Source organism: Lagopus muta, chromosome 8, assembly GCF_023343835.1.
Source record: "Lagopus muta isolate bLagMut1 chromosome 8, bLagMut1 primary, whole genome shotgun sequence".
NCBI lineage: Eukaryota > Metazoa > Chordata > Aves > Galliformes > Phasianidae > Lagopus > Lagopus muta.
Genome location: NC_064440.1, coordinates 14,348,259 through 14,368,266, shown reverse-complemented (window position 1 = coordinate 14,368,266; position 20,008 = coordinate 14,348,259). Strand labels below are relative to the sequence as shown.

Below are 20,008 nucleotides of genomic sequence, written 5' to 3'. Positions count from 1 at the left end.
CCTCTGAGTGAATTATAGAGTGAGCATAAGTTTATGCACCACATCTAAAACTCAAAACTTTTAAACTTTCCCATCTTAAAATAATATTTTGAACCAGACAGAGGAGTTTCAGGCAGCCAAAAGGGACTGTAGGATGTTTTCATTCCTTTGGTTTAGAACCGCCGCACTCAACAGCAGAGCAAGTTTCAGAAAGCTTAACCAGGAATGCAGGGATTGATGAGCCATAGTAGTGCTGTCCTTTGGGTTATGTCAGCTCCCAGATGACTGATAGCTTTAATTCTGTGAGGCTTTATGCTTGCTGAGAGTAGAGCAGGGGGATGTATTTCTGTGCAAGTGCCTCTTACGCTCTCTCTCGGTTTGAAGTGTTTTGTTTGAATTTGTATTTGGGCCTTTCTAAAGCACGCTGATGGTGACAGCCATTTCTTTGCTTTCAGCTAAGCCATAACATCAAGTCTGTGACCTTACGGCCCAATGGCAGAAAGCTGTGCTGCCTGATGCTGACGCTGAAGGATACCAGCTTCCTGACCATTGATAAGGTACCGCTTAAAGACGCGAATGAGATGCGGATGTATTTGGATGCGGTCCATCAAGACAGGCTTCATACTGGTAAGTGCCATAGTAGTAATTCACACCAGTGACAGCTTAGAGAAGGTACAATACTGTTGTACAGGTGTGTTTTTTTTTTTTTTTTTTCCACCTTTAGCCACCTTTCCTCCTTACGTTACTTTCTGTGCATGTTATATTTGTGCAAATCTGTCTGGCTCTGACCCCCGGTTTTTGTTGTGTGCCTTTGTCAAGCTGAACAATAAGCAGAGATGAAACAATCAGGGATTGTTTCTGTTGTGTGTACATCGGTATTTGAAAAACTCGTGTCTTTATCACACCTGCATAGTTTCTTTTGATTCTTCCACTTATTTTGGTTGTTTTAAGGGTAGGAACTTTTCTTCACACTGAGTAAATGGCCAATATAAGGGCAATCCATAAACATGTGCTTATGTCTATGCACTCAGAATGTTGTACTGTCTGTTGGCAAGAAATTTGGTGTGTCTCTTCCAAAACCAACCTCAAAATAGCATCTTACACATACAAATGCTGGTCAGTGAAATGAGCATCAAATCAAACATTGTGTACTTTTCCTGTCAGCTGGGAAACCCTCTCAGGGATCTGGCAGCTTTGGAGGTGTGCTGGGCAGCAGGACCACACAGAAGGAAGCTAATAGGCAATTCTCTTATATAGAGAATCAGGTTTGTTCAACTGTTCACGTTTTTCTTCTTCTCTAATTTTATTTCGTTCATTTCCCCCTCTCATTCTCTTATTGCATGTTGTAATAGCACCATAAATATTTATTTTGCACCCAAAGTCTTTGTGATCTCTAGGGCTTGTAATAGATGCGTACAGGATGGTTGGCAATGGTGCTTCTTGCTTGTAAGGAGGCTCATAGTCTGTTTGCTTTAGGAAGGTCAACATCTGCCTGTAGAAAACCGTGTCTGTTCTTCAGACTGAGCTGTATCAGTCAGGCAAAAGAGAAGCAGCAGTTGAAGGAAGGTGGTTGAGGCTTGCTTCTCAGTTTTGAATATCTTTGTTTATACTGAACACTTTAAATACATGGCAGCTGAGCAAGCTGTGATCAATGCAGGTCTTAATGAGTTTGTACACATCTGGCTAAAGTGTGCAACTGAAGAGCTGGTGGCTGAATTTTTGTATTATCAGAGTAGAATTACTGAACCTGTGCCATTCTGCTTTTTCTCTGTGTGTATATTTTGCAGACTTCTCCCTGGAAGTGTTTTTTTTTTTCAAAAGACTTTAGTTGTTCCTTCTCTCCCACCATGGTGTATCTACCAACTTTAATTTCACTGTAATCTCTGTGAATATATCTTTATAGCCCTGAGGGCAAGTATTTTTTTGACATTGTCCCAAACAAATTTTGCATGTTGCTTAAAGGCAATCTCACAGTAAGAACTCTTAAGGTTGCATGTGCGTTGGTAAGATTAGACACATTTAGTTTTCAGGTATAAAGCTGACACGCATTTCTTAGCTCGTTTCTCTGCATCGGCCTAGGGCTGTCAAGGCACTGTTTTAATTGTATGCCTTTTATATACCTTTTTTTTCTTCTTTTAATGCCACCCAGGATTGATCTGAGGGCGGTTAGGAGTTGTGCTTTGGGTGTTTTAATCTCAAAGCACATAATGGAGATTTAAACACAAAAGCCCAACTGACTTGTAATTGGAGCATGAGAAATTTGTTACTGCTGTGGAGTTTCGTGGTCATGACTTTGATCAGTGCAGTCAGAAGTTTAAGTCTAATTAACGTGAAGCTCTTGCTCTATCACAAGTGGCACTTTTCTGCTTTTGGGTACTACGCTGTGGCAAGTCAAGCAGTGGTGTAAATGCTAAGTGTAGGCTCACGGTGGTGGTCATGTTTTTCACTGTTTTTATTGTCTCTGTTTTGCTTTTGCAGGCTCCTCCCAAAAGGGTGACTGTGGAAACTAAGGATGAAAATCCATTCCGCAAGGTGCTGGGCACCCCGGCTCGGGCATCTGTTAAGAACTCCAGTGGAACTGGAGCACCTGGCAACAGGGGGAATGTTGCAGCATCTCCAACGTCATCAGTCGCTCACAGAACAGGCTTGCTGGAGAGCCGGTAAGAGTGCTTTCCAGCTTGCATGTGGCATTGTAGAAGTTTAGGTCTTTAGAGAACTGCAGGTGGAGTTGCTACACCTAGAAGGAAGAAGAGAGTGTGCTTCTTCCTCTGCTTTTGCTGTTACTTTGACAAGGATGGTGAAATGTGCTTTTCCAGCCTCTTGCTGGTACTTGAGCTTTATGAGCAGCTTAGGTGAGCAGACCAAGTGTTCTCTGTGTGCTATGTTATAAAAGTGAAAACCATGGAAGATAAGTGAAACACACATAGCACTGAGAAATGCTCTTCTTTTGGAAGAGGATTATTTACTTGCCTTTCTGGAAGAGTGACCACTTCAAATTCTTTCCTCATTAGTGAAAAGAGGAAAAGAGCACAACCTCCAAGTTCAGAAATGAGTGAAGATTATCCCAAAGAGAATGATTCTTCAACGTAAGTAAATAAGAAAGTACAAACAACAGTTAAACTCTGTGCACTTGTAAAGGTAGGTTCTTCTTCTGAAGAGAGTTTTGGGTGTTTCTTTTCTTGGCAACATAGTGCAGGCCAGCTGCTAGTCAACTTCTGAACACACTGAATCCTTGAAATGGGATTTGCATTCAGGATTAATGAGGGAAATACAACTGATCTAGCTGCTGGTTTGCAGGAGGCTGTGCGAATTTCATGCCACCTTTTGCAGACTGAATCTGGATTGTCCCCTGTATAGCTACATAGCTATAGGTAGCTTTTTTTTTTTGAACTTTTGAGTTTTTTTTTAAGACAAATGTCATGAATTGTTATTTGGAAAATACGGCCTATGTGCACAGCTGCATTTAATCTTAAGTGAAAAGTCTTGTTTAAATAATTGGTTAAACTTGTGAGCAAAACATACCTGTTCACTAGCCCTAACACCTTTATTACTTGACATAAATGTTTTAAAACAAGTCATAAATGTCAACCAGGCCTACCCTGTCTTTTCTGTAACATCTGACTTACACTCTTGTATATCTACAGGAATAATATAGCTATGAGTGATCCAGCATGGAAATACTTAAACAGTAGCAGAGATAAACAGTTAAAACTGAAGCAAGAGGAGGAAAATAGGACGTCAGGTAAAAATAAAAGTAAATCCAGCTGATACCTGCTATTTGCTCTGTTCTTAGCTTACAATCTGCTTTCTTTGTGCCGCCAACATTCCTGCTTCCTACAAAGCCATATCTAAGATGTAGGCATCTTTCCTTTGCTTTCAGAGCCTACTCTGGCTTATCTTTCACTGCTGATCAGTGTGATCCTGACCCCTGTATTTGACTGCTGAGGCCAGCTAGTGTGTATGCCTGTTTGAAAGTTCAACAAGCAGCCTCGTGCTTTGCTCCCAGTTGTCCTTCTCTCTGGGAGGGGTGTCCTATAAACATCTAATAATTTCCTCTCACCCTATTGTTTATCTTCAAAACTCTTTATGTGCTATTAATGCCCACACAATAATATATTGGAAATTATTTGTGGGCTGTTAGTGGGTATTGTGAAACTTGTATATTTGTACGAAATATGGTGTTGTTTATTGGATAGTTAAAGCCTTTTAAATGGTTAGTGGCAATTGCTTCTAAGTGCCATAAGTTTGAGTATGGATGTAATGGGCATTGTGGAGTCTCCTTCTATGGAGATACTCAAGACCTACATGGATGCCTACCTGTGAAACCTATTGTAGGGAGCCTGCTTTTAGCAGGGAGTTTGGGCCTGCTCTAGAGGTCCCTTCCTACCCCTGCAATTCTGTGGTACGAAATTCAGTTAAAAATCCAGGGTCCTTTTGTGTACAGGTTACCAGTATTTGTGGTAATACTTCTAAGATACTTGCTTTAATACTTTCTCCAATGTATCTGCAGGATAGTTGTTTTGTTTTTTTAAGAATTCTGAAACCTTCTGGCTATGTAATTTGTAATCATTAGTGTATCATGTAAACATCTGAGTTATGTGAAACAAAGTGACCTACTTCTCTATTTCTCTTCATAAAGGTGTTTTACCGCTGCAGTCATCATCCTTTTATGGTAGCAGGTCCTCATCAAAAGAGTACTCCACTAGCAGTTCCACCCTGGACAGGTAGGCCTGATTCACTCCCCTGAGCTGTAAATGACAGTCCTTTCCCAGGAACTGGGATCTTCTGTTTCCTGTGTGTTTATTATGTGGTACACAGCTTTTACAGATAAAATGTGTATAGCTTAAAATCCCAAGCACCCAGTGCATCTACAGTCGCTCTTCTCATACCTCCCAACTCCAGTACTGCTTTAAACAGATGGACTGTCTGAGATCACTCTTTTATAGTCACTGTGAACGACTGATCCAGGTGATAGCTGAAGTGTCGTTGGTTCAAGTGATGTTGCATACACTCCTGTAGATGTAAGGAATTTTAACCAAGGGAAGTTTTCTGGACAGATGTTTGCCTTTTTGTACCTCTTTGTCACTATGATAGATGCTAGTTGTCTTCTGTGACTTTGCTGGTCCTTCTCCTCCATGGTGATACAGTTGCGGTGTCCTGAGGTGTTACTTTTTAAGGCAGAGCAATAGAAATCCTTCGCTACTTATTCTTTTATGGTTTTAGGACTAGTGTATCCAGCCAGACTACTTCAGCCAAAAGAAGCCTGGGATTTCTTTCTCAACCTGCCCCTCTTTCTGTTAAGAAAATGAGATCTAATCAAGATTACACAGGGTGGAACAAACCCAGAGTGCCCCTTTCCACCCACCCTCAGCAGCAATTACAAGGGTAGGTTTAATTTTCTTTATCTAGCATGCATTCCTTTGTCATTAGAACATGGATATTCTTGCTATAATTGTTTCATGGAGGAAAAAAAAATCTTGAAATCAATGAATGTGGATTTCCCAGCTTGGAAAATATATATTCTTAAATTCACTTCCTGAAAATTTGATGTATATAATAACTTTAGATAATTGGCATTCCGTTCATACCGCTTCCATGATTCACTTTTATATCTTGTGCACATACCCACATCTTAATACTTTGATTGTTGTAACTCATGGATGTTTTCCTGACAGACGTTGCCTCCTGTAATTTTTCAGTTTAGTGTGCAGGGCAGAGGGACAGCTCCAATAAAAGCTGTGTGGGGGATACCTGGGGTGATGGATGGTCCCACGTGATATCAGTGCTGTTTAACATGGGCACGTTGACACATTTGTGTACAAACTACATTTAATTTTCTGTTTTTCAGGTTTTCTAACTTAGGAAACACCTGCTATATGAATGCCATTCTACAGTCCTTGTTTTCAATCCAATCCTTTGCTAACGATTTGCTCAAGCAGGGCATCCCATGGAAGAAGATTCCACTCAATGCGCTTATCAGGTAAAATTCATTTTCTGAGAAGATTTTCGTTACTGAGAAGCTTGTTTCCTAGTATTGAAGCAACTCTGTGTAGAGGGTGTATGTGTGTACACATAGGTGTACCTGTCTGTATTCTGGAGCTTTACTTAAGAGGCTGGCTTTTAGGAATTGTAGCACTGCATAGTTCTTTGTGTGCTCTACTTCTAGTGATAGGTTAAAATGTGCAAAAATGCAGAATGACTTCTTAAACCATTATCAGCTAGGGTTTAAGCTGGTCACCAAATCCTGCTGTGTGAGGGATTATGAATTTTTGGAAGATACGCTTTGTCTGGTAGCTGTGAAAAGTGTTTGTATTCTGCATTTGATCTTACTAAATGCAGACAAACCTCACGTCAAGAAATTCCAAGAGCTTCTGTCATGTGTAAAGTAGTTTTTTTCTCTTGGAAATTTAAAATTCATTTGCCATTCAGATTCTGTTGTACGTCTACCAAAAAGACAAACTGTAATTTGGATTTGCACTGTGCTCTCTGCTGTTCAGCATTTGTTATGTGCACTACTCTACCTCCTATTTTCCTCTGACTAGCAAGATTCAAAGCATCAGAAACCACGTTCCTGCATTCATTTCATTATCATTGTATTCTTTGGAGTCACTCCTATTCTTGCTGTCTCTCCTTGAAGTCTTTCTGTGCTGCTCAGAATCATAGATATGATTGCATTGCAGTGATGTACATTTTGGAAAGTTCATAAATTTTGTAAAAGCATTTGTTATGATTGTGCCTTGTACATCTAAAGGTAAACTGTGGGTAGAGCTTGTGTAACAATACAATAACAAAAAAATCATAAGGAAAAAAAGAAACTTTTGACCATGAAATTTCAACCCAGTCATTTATGAAATGGCACCAAAATAAATAACACGTTTCCTATTAGTATAAGTGTTTTCAAAAAGCACTGGTCTTTATCTTGCTGTAAAACCTATTGCAAAAATAAGTTAACAGAGCTTTATAGGACTCTTCTCTTTACCTTAGAAGAGTCAGGATGTTTTCATTTGGCTCCTGTTCCAGTGGTGATCTCAAATTAGAATTCAAAATACTTGAAATGTAAAAGGTTATTTTCCATTTCCTGAAATATTTTCATACCAAACTCCCACGCTGCTTATCACATGGCAAAACCTTGTAGAAACCCTTAAAAGAAGAAGCCGTTTGTTTTACTGCAACTGTCTGAAGGCCTGGATGGTCGCTCAGTGTCTCACTGCATTGACTTCTGCAGACGTTTTGCCCATCTCTTGGCGAAAAAGGATGTCAGCAGCCCTGAGGTTAAGAAGGAGTTGCTCAAGAAGGTGAAAAGTGCCATTTCAGCTACTGCAGAGAGATTCTCTGGGTATATGCAGAATGTAAGTATCGTGCAGTCTAGGACCAATTGTGTATGCTGTTTGTTGTTTGGACTGCATTGAACTCCTGTCAGGCTTCATCGCGATTTGAGCTTCTGATTGAATGATAACTGTTGCCTGCCCTCTGCTAGATCAAAACTGTCTTAGTATTGCTGTGAATGTAATGGACAGAAATGTGATTTCCCTCATCCACGTGTGTGAGAGATTCTGCACGGAGTTCTAGAAAATGACTGTGTTGAGATAACCCTGTTTCTAGGATGCACATGAGTTCTTGAGCCAGTGTCTGGACCAGCTGAAAGAGGACATGGAAAAGTTGAACAAGACTTGGAAGAGTGAACCAGTCCCTAATGACGATAGCTCACCTGGGAGGGCTTCTGATGATCTTTCAGCTACCAAAGTTTATACATGCCCAGTTATCAGTAACTTAGAGTTTGAGGTTCAGCATTCTATCATTTGTAAAACGTAAGTATGCCTCAGAGCTTTTCCCGTTAGGAAGAGCTTGAGTTTTCTGTGACTTCATCTGCATGCTGTAGATAGAACTAAGTTAGCAGTATGCTTTTGGTTGGTTGTTGGTGTTTTTTAAGTTACTGAAGCATCAAAGTTAAAATACACAAATTCATCTTTATCATAAGCATGAAACAATTTCATTCTGATATGGGTGAAATAGAGCGAGGTGCATATATTTTCTGGGAAGCTACTTTAGCCTGAAAAATATAAATTGTTGGTAATTTCAAGTTTATTTTTTATCAGGCTTACCTAAGCTCATTTCTTTTTTAGATGTGGTGAAACGGTCACCAAACGGGAACAGTTTAATGACCTCTCCATTGACCTTCCTCGAAGAAAGAAGTTGTTTCCATCTCGGTCGATCCAGGATTCCCTTGACCTCTTCTTTCGGGTACGTAGTTCATATACATACATAAACAGTAGACTTGTAGGGAAAATACTGCTCGTGGTTCTTGCATTAGCAGATATGTTGTCAAATTCTAAGCTTTGCTACCCGTGCTGCCATTGGGTGCCCTCTTGTCAGATCATGTTGAAGATTAATATGACTTTTAGTATAGCTGCTCTCTTGAGGAGCTTTTATGACAGCCAAAAGAGATGTCCTTCCTGTTGAAAACTATGTGATGCATCATTTGTTCCACTGGTCTTTGTTTTGTTTTGACACAGGCAGAGGAAATTGAGTATTCCTGTGAGAAATGTAATGGGAAGTCTGCTGTTGTCACACATAAATTCAATCGGCTTCCCAGGTAACTGTTGACATCTGTTCCTTTCTTTCCTGGAAAAGTGCATGCAGAAGCTCCTCGGAGATGAAATCTGTAATAGTGGATAGGGCATCATGTGTGGTGGTGGTGGTATGTGAGGAAGATCCACATGCAGGCAGTAATTTCTTCACACTGTCCTTCAGTTTCCTTGTGAAAACCTTCTGTGTGCTGAGTAGCCTTTGCAACACTTCTTCCTCCATCACTACACAGGGAGGTCTGAGTTTTTTCCTTGTATTGGATTCTCAGGAGGGAGGTATGAACAGTAAAAATAATAATAATAATAATTCTGTACATTTAATATTTAGTGCTCAGTTGACCTGATGTGCCAGACTGAGCTGGGGACCTTCTTATCAGAAGTCATAGAGAGGGTTTTGCTTTGGTCTGGTCTTCTGTGCTGATCCCTGGCTTCTCTCTTAGTAAGCATGCAAAAAAAGAATGCAAACACTCTGAGGGTTAATGGCATGCTCAATAGTTCCAGACCTCGTGGTGGTGTTCAGTTCATTGCTTGATGGTAGAGATCGTTTTCTCATGGGATGTAAAGCTCAAAGAGAATGTTGGATGCCTTTACTTGGCCACTGTCCTTGTCCTGTGGTGCATGCTCATACAGAACGTGGTGAATTGATGTTCTGCTAAAAGACTAGCTTGTGTTTTTCTTAACAAGCTTATGTACTGTGACAGTGCTGCAAAACCTTTGTCAAAGTATTTGGGCATCATCACAGTGTAAGTGATGATGCAACTGCTTGACCTAAGTAGCTGGTACGAAGTACAGCATAAGGGAGAAGGCTCAGTGCAAGGAAGCTTTTTCAAGCTCTTTATACTGTTCTGATCAAAAGCTGTTCTAAAAAAACATTATGACAGATAAGAAGAGTACATGTCGTCCACTGGGCACAGCTCCTCTTCAGCTCTGGGAAGCTGTGTGCTCCCTCTATCTCTGTCAAGTATCTACAAGTAATATATGATCGTTCTGGTGTGTTGAACAATAATATTCTGTTTCCTATGCCTGTCACCATGTTGTAGGAATAATGTTTGATAAGAGCTGCTTGCTTTGGCCCACCTGAGGAGTAAGGTGGTGCAGGATCAAAACAGAAAGCCTCTTGGCAGCCTGCATTCTACATGTTGCGGAGCTGGGAGGTGGATGGCAGAGTGATTATGCATCTCTTACTAGATAAGAAAGAGAATGCTTCTCTCTTTCTCTCCTATGTGATGATCTGCTTTAAAGCACGAGTGCACTTTTTGTAAACAGAACCACTTGGATTTTTAATAGCTTTTCTAACTTGTATCTTGAGATTAACATTGCAATTCTGTACTTCTCTCATATTTTTTCAGGGTCCTGATTCTTCATCTGAAACGATACAGCTTCAATGTAGCATTGTCTCTCAATCACAAAGTTGGGCAACAGGTGGTTATTCCGAGATACTTAACCCTGCTTTCACACTGTACAGAAAGCACCAGGCTGCCACTGACCCTGGGCTGGAGTGCTCATTCTGCAATGTAAGTGTACAGCCTGGGTTCAGCTTGTGCTGTTATGTGCCTGCAGTGAGGTTGTCAGTTGTCAGATCTACTCTATCTGATGTCTGGATAAAGAACCACCAAAATTGTGCAGCCTCAGGTGCAAGATATCTAATCTGGCCTCTTGGTACAAAATGTAGATTACCTTTTGTTTGCTCTTGCTTAATTCTGCTGAGAAGGCACAACATTCCTTTTTCTGTTGATTTCCATTTGCACACCTCATGCTGTCATTCATTTTTCACTGTCTTTACTATGTTACTGTGGTATCTGAGGACTTCATGTGTTGAAAATAATCTTCTTTTCCCTGTAGCAGTTATTTTGGTACAGCTGCTTGTCCTAAGATATTAAATGTCCTAAGAGATTAAATGTGCCAGATGTCACACAGATGTGGCAGAATAAGGAATAAAAAAACTTAGGTCCCTTGTTTTGCATTCTAACATACTGTAAACGTAGCAAGATAGAATACATCTGGTATCTGTTCTTTTGCTGGATATTTAATGGAGTTTGAGATTTACCTGGAGGTTTCTCAAGAGTTTGCTTTAAGAGTAGAAATCTTTACCTCCTAAACGTAATGAAAAGCTTAAGCTAACCAATGCAGACATACTTTAAAGCATATGTTAAATGGCTTTTGATTTTTTTTTTTTATTTTTTTTTTTTTTTATTTTTTTTTTTTTTGTAATCATTGAAACCATACTGATAAACCCAGACAGTGAAAGGGTGATGAAGCTGGGGAGGAGTAGCCCTGACTTGAGGAGAATGATGGAAATGGTTCCAGTGTTGGTGACCGTATGTTAGGTGGTTGTAGTGGTAGCAATGGATTTCAACGAGTCCGTAAAAGGATCAAGTGGAGCAGGAGATTTGCTTAGAAGATCTAGGTAATGGAGGAGAAATGGAGATGTGGGACGTGCCAGAAAGCCAGCTAATCCAGACAGCAGCAAGAGACTGTGGTTTGGGAGCAGGAACTTGAGTGTTGGTGGGAATCAGGGAAAAAGGAAAGAGTTCCCTTGACGTGGGAGTGCAACGCCTTTGACTTGTGAGCTTGTCCCTAAGGGTGCATCACTAAGAAGTGAATCAAATTTGAAATATTGCATCTGGTTTTGAACTGCTGTTGTGTATTTATGGCATCGTGGAGTTATTACTCTAAAAACAAGCAATTAGCAAGTATGTAATGGTATTCTACTTGCTGCTTTGAACATGAATTTGCATGCATAGCAGACATGTAAACATATATTATTTTGAAGACTAACTGCTGCAATAAATACTTTGCTTTTCAAATAGTTCCCGTCCACTGAAAGCCTCCCAAATGGTGAATTCCTGTACTATAAGCACTTCTACACCAAGTAGGTGAGTTAAAGTTCTGAAATGCTCTCTTGGCCTGGCATTTCATGGCATAGCTTCTGAGGCAGTTTGGATTTGCATAGTTTTTTTTTCCTTTACTATTTCTACTTTAAAAAAGAATCTGTTGTATAAATTGCTTTTAGGTACTGTTTTTTCATATCTGAGCTTTATTGGTGTTACAAGTTAGCTGAAAGAAATGTGAGTGCTATCATTTGCCTAACTGACACAATCCTGTTAGCATTTCTTTCAGAAGCAAGCAAAGAGGAATTTTGTCATGGAGAAGGCTCAATGAGAACTGCATCTGGTTTGTACAGGTGATTGGTCAGGGCCAGGTATTTTAAACTGCCTTGCATTCATTGCTGCAAACCAGATGAATAAGAAGCAACGTTTTTTTTAATTCTGTAGTTAAACTTTTTTTTCCTGTTTTTATTTATGGAGCTGCAATGAGTTTAAAGAACAAGTGGTTGGTTCCTTAACCTTGTTTGTAAAGATGAGAGGGCATTATTATGGCCTTCATAGGCTGTTCTGAGAGGCCAATTTCTGACATAGTGAGAAATGTGATATTGCAGCAGGTGAGTTGCACGTTTTGGAATGGATATAGAACAAATTTCCTAATTGAGCAGACATTTCAGACTTAGAGTCTCTTCTGCTCTAAAGAAACAAGGATTTATCCCAGTGAAGGAGCAAATGGGTAAACAACATTGTGCAGACTTGCAACTTTATATCCTAGTATTGATGTGAAAAGTCTTGTGTCCAGCTTAGTAAATTTCAGGAGTTTGAGTAAATGGTTTCTGCTGAGTTTTACATGTTAATGTGGGCTTGTCTCAAATGAATGCTGTCCAAGATTGCTGTGTGATAAAGTGCAGGCTCTTGGCTTGTGAATTTCTCTGGTGATTGTGCTACATCTTGTAACAGTGTCTTGTGAACCAGAAAAACAACACTTGGTAGGCTGTGGGGTAAATAAACTATGAAGTGTTTATTTGTTGCCTGCTATCTTGGTAAATTTCTGTATTCAACAGTTGCAGCTTGTTCCCTAAATTGTGCCTCCCCACAGCCTGGCAATCTGCTGTAGCAGTTATTTAATGGTTTCTATGAAACAGATTTGTACAGTGCTATGAAGTTCTGTAGCTGTGTTTTTAATTTACAGAAAATATACTTTCAAATCAAAGAGCTCTGCAGCACTCGGTGTGGATTCAGACAGCGATGATGAGCCCCTGAAACGTTCTGTTGCCAATAGCCAAAGGTTGTGCAACATACAGAGCAGAGATCAGCAGCAACTGCAAGAAGAGCCAGAAAAGGTAAGGGAGGGGAAAAATAAGTACAAGCTTCTGTGTGCATAGGGGCTGTATGTACTTGTGGCTTGCCTGTGTTTTTCTTAGCGTAATGAAATTGATGTAAGCTGTTTTCTCTCCTAATTAGCACTGTGATGCTAGAAGGGAGTGCTTTGCCATGCCAGCTAATTGACCTCTCTACAATTGTCTTGAGTTCCCCCTGGGAACAGAGGTAATTGTGTTATAACTGCTCTGAACTTGCAGGGTTGCTTATACCAGCTGCTTAGCAGTTTTGTTGGTCCTTTGGGCAGCTTTCACTAAAGACTTTTCCATACAGATTGTAATGGACTGTCAATAATTATGCAGCAAAGCCCTCGATTAAATTAGAGCTAGTACAAATTGGGCTAGAGAAAATAGTTGAGAGAAGTTCTTGTGGCTAAATAAAAAAAAAAAAAAACATGCAAAGAAGTGGTGGATGCATGCAGTTTCTCACCTAACAAGAGGATCCCAACCCATGTGATATTTAAGGAAAGATAAAATAATGGGTATTGAATTTCCAGAAGGCAGGGCTGGGAAAGACTGCAAGTGTGCTGAAGCTTAGAAGTACAGTTAAAATGATCTTGACAAATCTGAGAAACTGCCTATAAATAGGAGAAGTGGTTCAGTATGAACAGGCTAAAGACACTAATCTTAGCAGGGCTGACTGGCTGTAAATGCAGGATGAGAACAGCTGGGAAAGCAGTGGGCCTTCAGAAAGGAGTAAGGGGCTACAGTTGGTCACAATATTAGGCTGACTGAAAAGGTAAATATATGAGGGAGGAATAGCCTGCAGGGTGAGTGAGGGGAAAAAAAACATTTTTTCCTCAGCATTGATCTTTACCTGGAATGCTGAATCTATCATCCAGATCCATCTGGAATCCAGATTTGAAAAAGAGTTGGAGATTAATTGAAGAGAAGCAAGTGAAGTGAAACGTGAATGGTCAGATGTTTGGAAAGGAAGATTTCTGAGGAAAGAGTGGTTGAGTGAACTTGGGTCCTTTAGTGGAAGGAAAAACCTAAACAGGGTGTGTATCTTCAGGAGAGGGAAGGCAATGAATGGAAGCACTTGGGCTGTTTTCCTTGGCCTCAGTGGATGGAAGTAATAGACTGAAATTGCAGACAGTAATTTTTAGATTATACTTCAGGGAAAACTTCCTGATGTTCAGGATATTAAGTGATGGAATGGATTGCTTTGGGAGTAAGCAGAAAACAGCTTGCTCTCAGAAGTAGAATGAGCAACTGCTGTCTTGCATAGCACATCTGTGGTGGCTGTGGGTGGGGAAATTAAACTGACTTCTCTTTGAAGTGCTCCTTCTGTAAAGAGAACCTTTTCCAAACTGCCTTAAATGATTCTTCTTCAAATTTTGTTTGTGAGGAAGTGTAGGTAATCTCCATCACAGCAACACTGCGTGCAAAGATGGTGGGAATAAAGCCTGTTAATTTGAATAGCAAATTAATGGGAGGCTTTCCAGCCTGTTGTGGGAAAGATACAGTGGTGGAGATGATTGCACATAAGCAACTTGACTTTTTGGAGCTGTGTGCTTCGGGCACTCCCCACTACAGACCTGAGCAGCCATCTGCTATTGTGTCATGGTTTAACCACACTGTCCTGGGAGGACCTGGTCCTGGGTCATGGTGTGGCATCACTGCTACTGCTGAGCTACTATCAGGATGCTTCTCATTGCAGCTGTGTTAGGGATGATTGTGTACCCATGCATGGCACTGCACAAAAGCAGTCCTGCCATGTAGGAGAGAACGGCTGGGATACGTGATGTTGGGCTCTAGGTGCAAATAGCAGTTACCTGGCTAATAAGGGCGAAGCTGTGATTCATGGCTCTGCAGGTGAAGTAGTATTTTTAAGTGCTTTTCAAATACATCTATTTAAAGCAGCCTGAATTAGAGCCCAAGCTGCTTAAAATCCACACAAATGAATTGTAATGGAAAAGCTGTATTCAAATAATGCACTGTTGTTGCCAAGTCTTTAAAGTCCAGCCACTGAATTAGTGGTGGCTGTTGTTGCAGTCCCTGGAACCAAAGTTTGCTTGAAGAGCTAAATCAGTATTGACAGTAGTGGTCTACAGGTGCAGAGAGGAATCAGAAAGCTTGGAGTTGCAGGTACTCTGATTTTCCTATTCAGTGCACAAATAAAATGGGAGGAAAAAGGCTAAAAGCTGTCCGTTCTGATTGTTGGAGGCAGTGATGACTCAAGCAAGCAACTCTGGGTAATTCACTTGCTAATCTGGTTTGATAAGCCAGTTTTTACACAAAGTGTTTGCACTATAAAAGCAGTCTTACTCATCAAAAGTTTATTGTATGTAAGTAAAAAAAGCAGCAGTACGATGGATTCTTGTTCATTTTAATGAAGTTCTGAGTTGCATCCAAATGAAATTTGGAGTAAGACCTGGATAAATTCATAAATAATAATTAGAAAACCGTGATTTGTAATGTACAAATGCAAATATATACATACACACAAATATGGTAAGTAGTATAATCATTTAAATATGTAGGCATAGAGGTTAGCCTCCTGATTAAACAGCTGATATCACAGTGATGGAAATGCCTACCCTGGTTATAAATCAGTATGGCTTTGGAGTTGATGAGCATCTGTTTTAGGAAAATAACTACAAAATAACATAACAATAGAAGAAGTCAGATCAGGAGTTTTTTCCTTTCTCCTGATTTAAGGCCATTTTGTTCTCCTTAGGAAATGATGTTTCCCCACTTTCCTGATCTTTTCTTGACTTGCTGAGCGCTGTGTTGTTTCCCTTACCCCCTTGTGATTTCTTATGGCAAGTCTGTACTGCCAGACCTAATTCTAATTCTACTTTGTAGCTGCCTGATTTCAGTTCCTGTTTTTCCATCCTTTCTACAAGTTCCATTCAGGTACCCCTTCATCCTGCTGTGTTAATAAACTTGCAGTTTTGCTACTTCTGCCCTTGGGGTTTTAGCACTCACTTGCCAGAGGCTTGCAGATTCATCAGCACCCAAAGGTAGAACATGTGTTAAAGGAAATGGGAAGAGTTGCCTTGGCTGTATTAATCCACAGGGCCTGTAAAAACTGGTTGTAGTTGATATTCAAATATTGTTCCTTGGAGTGAATGTAGCTGCAAAGGTTGTGTCTCCATTGAGACTCACAGAACTGCCTGTTTGATCTTGGCAGAGCCAAATTCCCACATCCTGGAGTTACACAATAGTAATAATAAATCTATATGGAAGTGTAAGGCTGGTGTTGTATAGCTGTTCATTCAAGTTTTTAATCATAACTCCGTTCATATCTAGAGTTCAAAACGAAGTAAAATGGAGGGCGATAAACCTGAGCTGGGCAATGCTGGTTTTGATGGCATGAGTGAAGATGAGCTGCTAGCAGCTGTCTTAGAGATCAGCAAAAGGGAAGCTTCTCTGTCTCTGAGCCATGATGAGGATAAGCCCACAAGCAGCCCAGACACTGGGTTTGGAGATGATGAAATTCAGGAGTTGCCTGAAAACCTGGAAACGATGGAGACAGAAAAACCCAAAGCGCCATCAGAGTCAGGTAAGGCAAGGTAACTGCCTTAATTGTGCTGTGATGGACTAAAGAAAGTTACTGGTAGCAGTGGGCAGGTAATATTTGAGGGCAGAAGCCAGATGCAAGCGTACTGCTGGAACTGTCTGAATTTCTTAGAGTTTTCTCATAGTTTCACAGTACATAAAGCTTGTAAGAAAATACGTTTTGCCATTTCAGTGTATTGCATGGCAGTCACTGCTGTGACAAAGGTAGGCTGTCTTCAGAGTTCATTGCTATCTTTTTCCCTCCTGATTACTGCGCACTTTCACTCCCTGCCTTACCAGACAATTCAAATTATGAAGATTTGGCAGTGTCTGGGCCCTCATCCTCTGTAATCAGCAAGTGGTTACATCTCTGCAGCTGCTGCAGCCTGGGCAGTGTGGTAGCAGCGTTCAGATTACTGAAGTTTAAGAATGATGTCTGCATTGTGTGAGACCAGAATGCTTTCGTTGATGCAGTTATTTTTTTCACTAATTGCTACTGAATTTAACTCATCTCTGTTTTTTCTGTTGTAATACTCTGAGTGAGAGTAGTGAGCCTAGGAGACTCAGCGTGCAAACGTTTAGCCTCTGACCCAAAAACATGGTTAAGTACAGGAAGACTCTTTGATCTCCTTGTGGGGAAATTGTAGCACGTGCACACTTAATTCTCCTTCAGCTATGAGATACATGTTTTCTTGCGAATGTTTAATACCACTAGCCTGGAAGAAACAGGAAAACAACATCCTTTCCTTCTCCTCACGGAGCCAAGAGGTTAGGCGTTAACAAAAATACTGTTCAGAACATCAAGCTTGGTAAGAATTGTCCAGTGAAACGACTTTTATGTTGGAAGTTGGTCTCTAAGAAAACCAGATGTGTAACAGCCTTGCTTGTGCTCAACTTCACATACTTTGTTGCTATGGTTGTGAAAGGCAACTATGAAAGCCTGACAGCATAAACGTCTCTTCAGGTTTTCCTTGAAAGGTGTAATGCAATTATTTGAAGGCTGTGACATTTAAGCAGAAAGTGTGTTCAATAAGCGTCTGTAATTTCTGATTAAGAACTCAGTTAGACACGTAGCGTTGAATTTGCCTTTCTGTAGTTGTGTATGGTCAAAAACACAAGTACTGTTCAAACCGTAAGGTTTGGCATTCAAACAAGATGTGTATCTTTGTATTTCAAGTTAGTAGTTATGGCAGCTGAGTGTAACACCTAATGAGTTCACAGCCCTGTGTTCTATTTAAAGGAAGCTCAAAGGCAAAGGATGCCTTGCTTTATCAAAGTGATTCTAAACTTTAAAGATTTAACTTTGTCCAGTCTTTTTTTTTTTTTATTAGTAGTAATCTTTTTTTCTTGTAAACATTGAATTGTTTGTGGTGCTTTAAAAAGGGACAAAAAAACAGAGGGTAGGACCCGGCAAGTTTAAGTAGAACAGATGTCTCTTCTGCTACAAGATCCTGAAATTAAATCAAGTATTTCTTACAGTAGAAATCTTCAAAGATCATGTAATAAATTCCGTTTTGTTATTCATCTTAAAAGGATTAGACTGATGGATTATGGTCTGGTTCTAGTGGTCTCACGTGTAAGAGGTCATAGCTAGTAAGACTCTGTCTTGTGTAATCCTTGCCAGTAACTAATGAACAGATGTTGAAGTCTGCATAGGGCAAAACTCTAAAGTTTCATATGTTGCTGCATGATGGCTTTTGGAGCAGGTCCTAATTTTTTCAGCTGCAAGCAAATGGGAGAATGAAGTTGTCTTGCAGTGAGATGAGATGTGTGCAGTGGTTGAATGTGCACTTCAGAAATAGGCTAAGAACAAAAAATAAAAACCAAACACCTGACTTCTGACATGCTGTTTACTTTGAAGTTCAATTGTGACATTTTAATCTTCTTGCACTTTTAAAGATTTAGGCAGTGTTCACAAGGCTGAATTCTTACCTGAAATAGAAGCTGACAAATTGAAAGAGTGCTTGGGTTTTGTTTCCCATCTCTTGTAGTACTCTGAGGTATAATATGCAATGCAAACCTATTTATTTTATTTTTTTAATTTTTGGTTACTTCTGGAGAAATTCAGGTGTCAGCTTTGTGGCTGTAGGAACCTAGTGGTATGTGACATCTTCCTTTTAGTTGAAGTTGCTGTTTGAGTAAGCATAAAAGAAGAGGATGGTTTCAGGGATCAATCAAATGCTTCATCTTGCACCTCTTAAAATCACAAGACACCTTTTTCTGGGGATTTTTCAAACTGTTGACATTTGTGTTTTGTTGTTTGTTTGTTTTCAATGGCTGAGATCTCCTTGTCAATAGATGTCACTGTGCTGCAGGGATTGTGGTTACAAACCCAGGGAAGCATAACTGTACTTTGCGATCCTTCAGGTCCTGCCAATTTCACTGAGATAACTAAAGATTTCGATGAGAATAAGGAAAACAAAACTCCGGAAGGCTCCCAGGGAGAGGTTGACTGGCTGCAGCAGTACGATATGGAGAGAGAGAGGGAAGAACAAGAACTTCAGCAAGCACTGGCTCAGAGCCTTCAAGAACAAGTAAGAAATAATTTGCACTCTCAAGTTACTTCCCCAGCATTGGAAAGCTGATGGCTGAAGAAAACCTTGTTCACACAGCAACTGAAAGGGGATTCTGCTCTGTGTTTGAGAGAATCTGATGTTCTAGCTCCACTCCTAGCACTGGGTAGATTTAGGCATAGTTTTGTATGTACTTCAGGAACCATACTGTATCACAGACATACAGATTTCTCCAAGCTCTCTGAGCGTATTTATACATAGAGCTGTGACATTATATAAACATAGTGATAAACCGAAGTCTCACTAGCTCTCACATAATGCTCACAGGCTCACCTCTAGCTTCCCTGGATTGCCTGGAAGCCCTACAGCACATTCTGCCAAGAGTCAAAGTGAAAGAAACAGATTTTAAAGCAAAAGCTGGGGATGGCCTTACCAGCTTAAAGATATGCCTTATTTGGTACGTTGTTTCTGGTGATTATTGGTAGGAAATGCGCAGCAAAGAGTATGGGAGCAGAGCAATGATGTGATGCTTTTCTGTTGTAAGTTGGAAAAAGGATCTCCAATAATTCAGTCTAAAACCAGTCCTTTAAAGAGGACTTGGAAAAAAATGGAATCTTGGATTGTATGCTAACAATCTGTTTTCCATTTGATTTACAAGACTTGTAACTGTTTTCTACATGCTTAACTGCCCTGAGGAAGAAGTAAACACTTTGTCAGATCTGTCTTTAAATAGATAGCCTTGCCTGCTCTCTTTTAATAGTAAAGCTGTCATGGTTTTCCTTATGAGATCTGATATTTCCATGGCTCCTGGATTTTCTCTCCCATTCCTCATTATAAGGTGCTTGTTGGTATGTTCTGTGCCAGATGGAGCATTGATTCAGTACCACTGAGTAGTTTGGTGAAGATCCTCAAATGCTTTAGAAAAAGTGAGATAAAAGCCCTCATGTTAATAACGTAAAACTGCCTTTTGTATGTTGCTCTGCTATGATTCTGAAGTGAAAATCTGCTATACTAATGAATCAGGTATGAAAATGTGGTTATCTTGGTTTGAAACATGTAGTTAGGGCTTTGCATTCAGGTGCACGGAAAGCATTCAAGGACTGAATTAAGAAGCCAGCCCAGTAAGTGTTACTGTAGCTACAGCTCTGTGCAGCTCTGTGCTTTTGAGAGTGCTGGGAGGAGCAGGAGCACCATGCTATTTGAAAAAATTGGAAGGACTT

The 20,008-nt window shown here is 40.2% G+C and overlaps 1 protein-coding gene across 1 annotated transcript in view; it reads left to right on the top strand.

The window, feature by feature from the left end:
- Nucleotides 1-20,008, top strand: part of USP37 (ubiquitin specific peptidase 37) — a 28,670-nt gene that overhangs the window by 2,708 nt on the left and 5,954 nt on the right. The window contains exons 3-19 of the mRNA XM_048953977.1: nt 435-606; nt 1,144-1,244; nt 2,458-2,639; nt 2,991-3,065; nt 3,624-3,721; nt 4,619-4,703; nt 5,203-5,364; nt 5,828-5,959; nt 7,205-7,328; nt 7,582-7,787; nt 8,103-8,220; nt 8,493-8,572; nt 9,914-10,078; nt 11,375-11,440; nt 12,582-12,732; nt 16,027-16,279; nt 18,643-18,809. Of these exons, the coding sequence (XP_048809934.1) occupies nt 435-606; nt 1,144-1,244; nt 2,458-2,639; nt 2,991-3,065; nt 3,624-3,721; nt 4,619-4,703; nt 5,203-5,364; nt 5,828-5,959; nt 7,205-7,328; nt 7,582-7,787; nt 8,103-8,220; nt 8,493-8,572; nt 9,914-10,078; nt 11,375-11,440; nt 12,582-12,732; nt 16,027-16,279; nt 18,643-18,809 (2,337 nt within the window). The remainder of the gene's footprint in view (nt 1-434; nt 607-1,143; nt 1,245-2,457; nt 2,640-2,990; nt 3,066-3,623; nt 3,722-4,618; nt 4,704-5,202; nt 5,365-5,827; nt 5,960-7,204; nt 7,329-7,581; nt 7,788-8,102; nt 8,221-8,492; nt 8,573-9,913; nt 10,079-11,374; nt 11,441-12,581; nt 12,733-16,026; nt 16,280-18,642; nt 18,810-20,008) is intronic.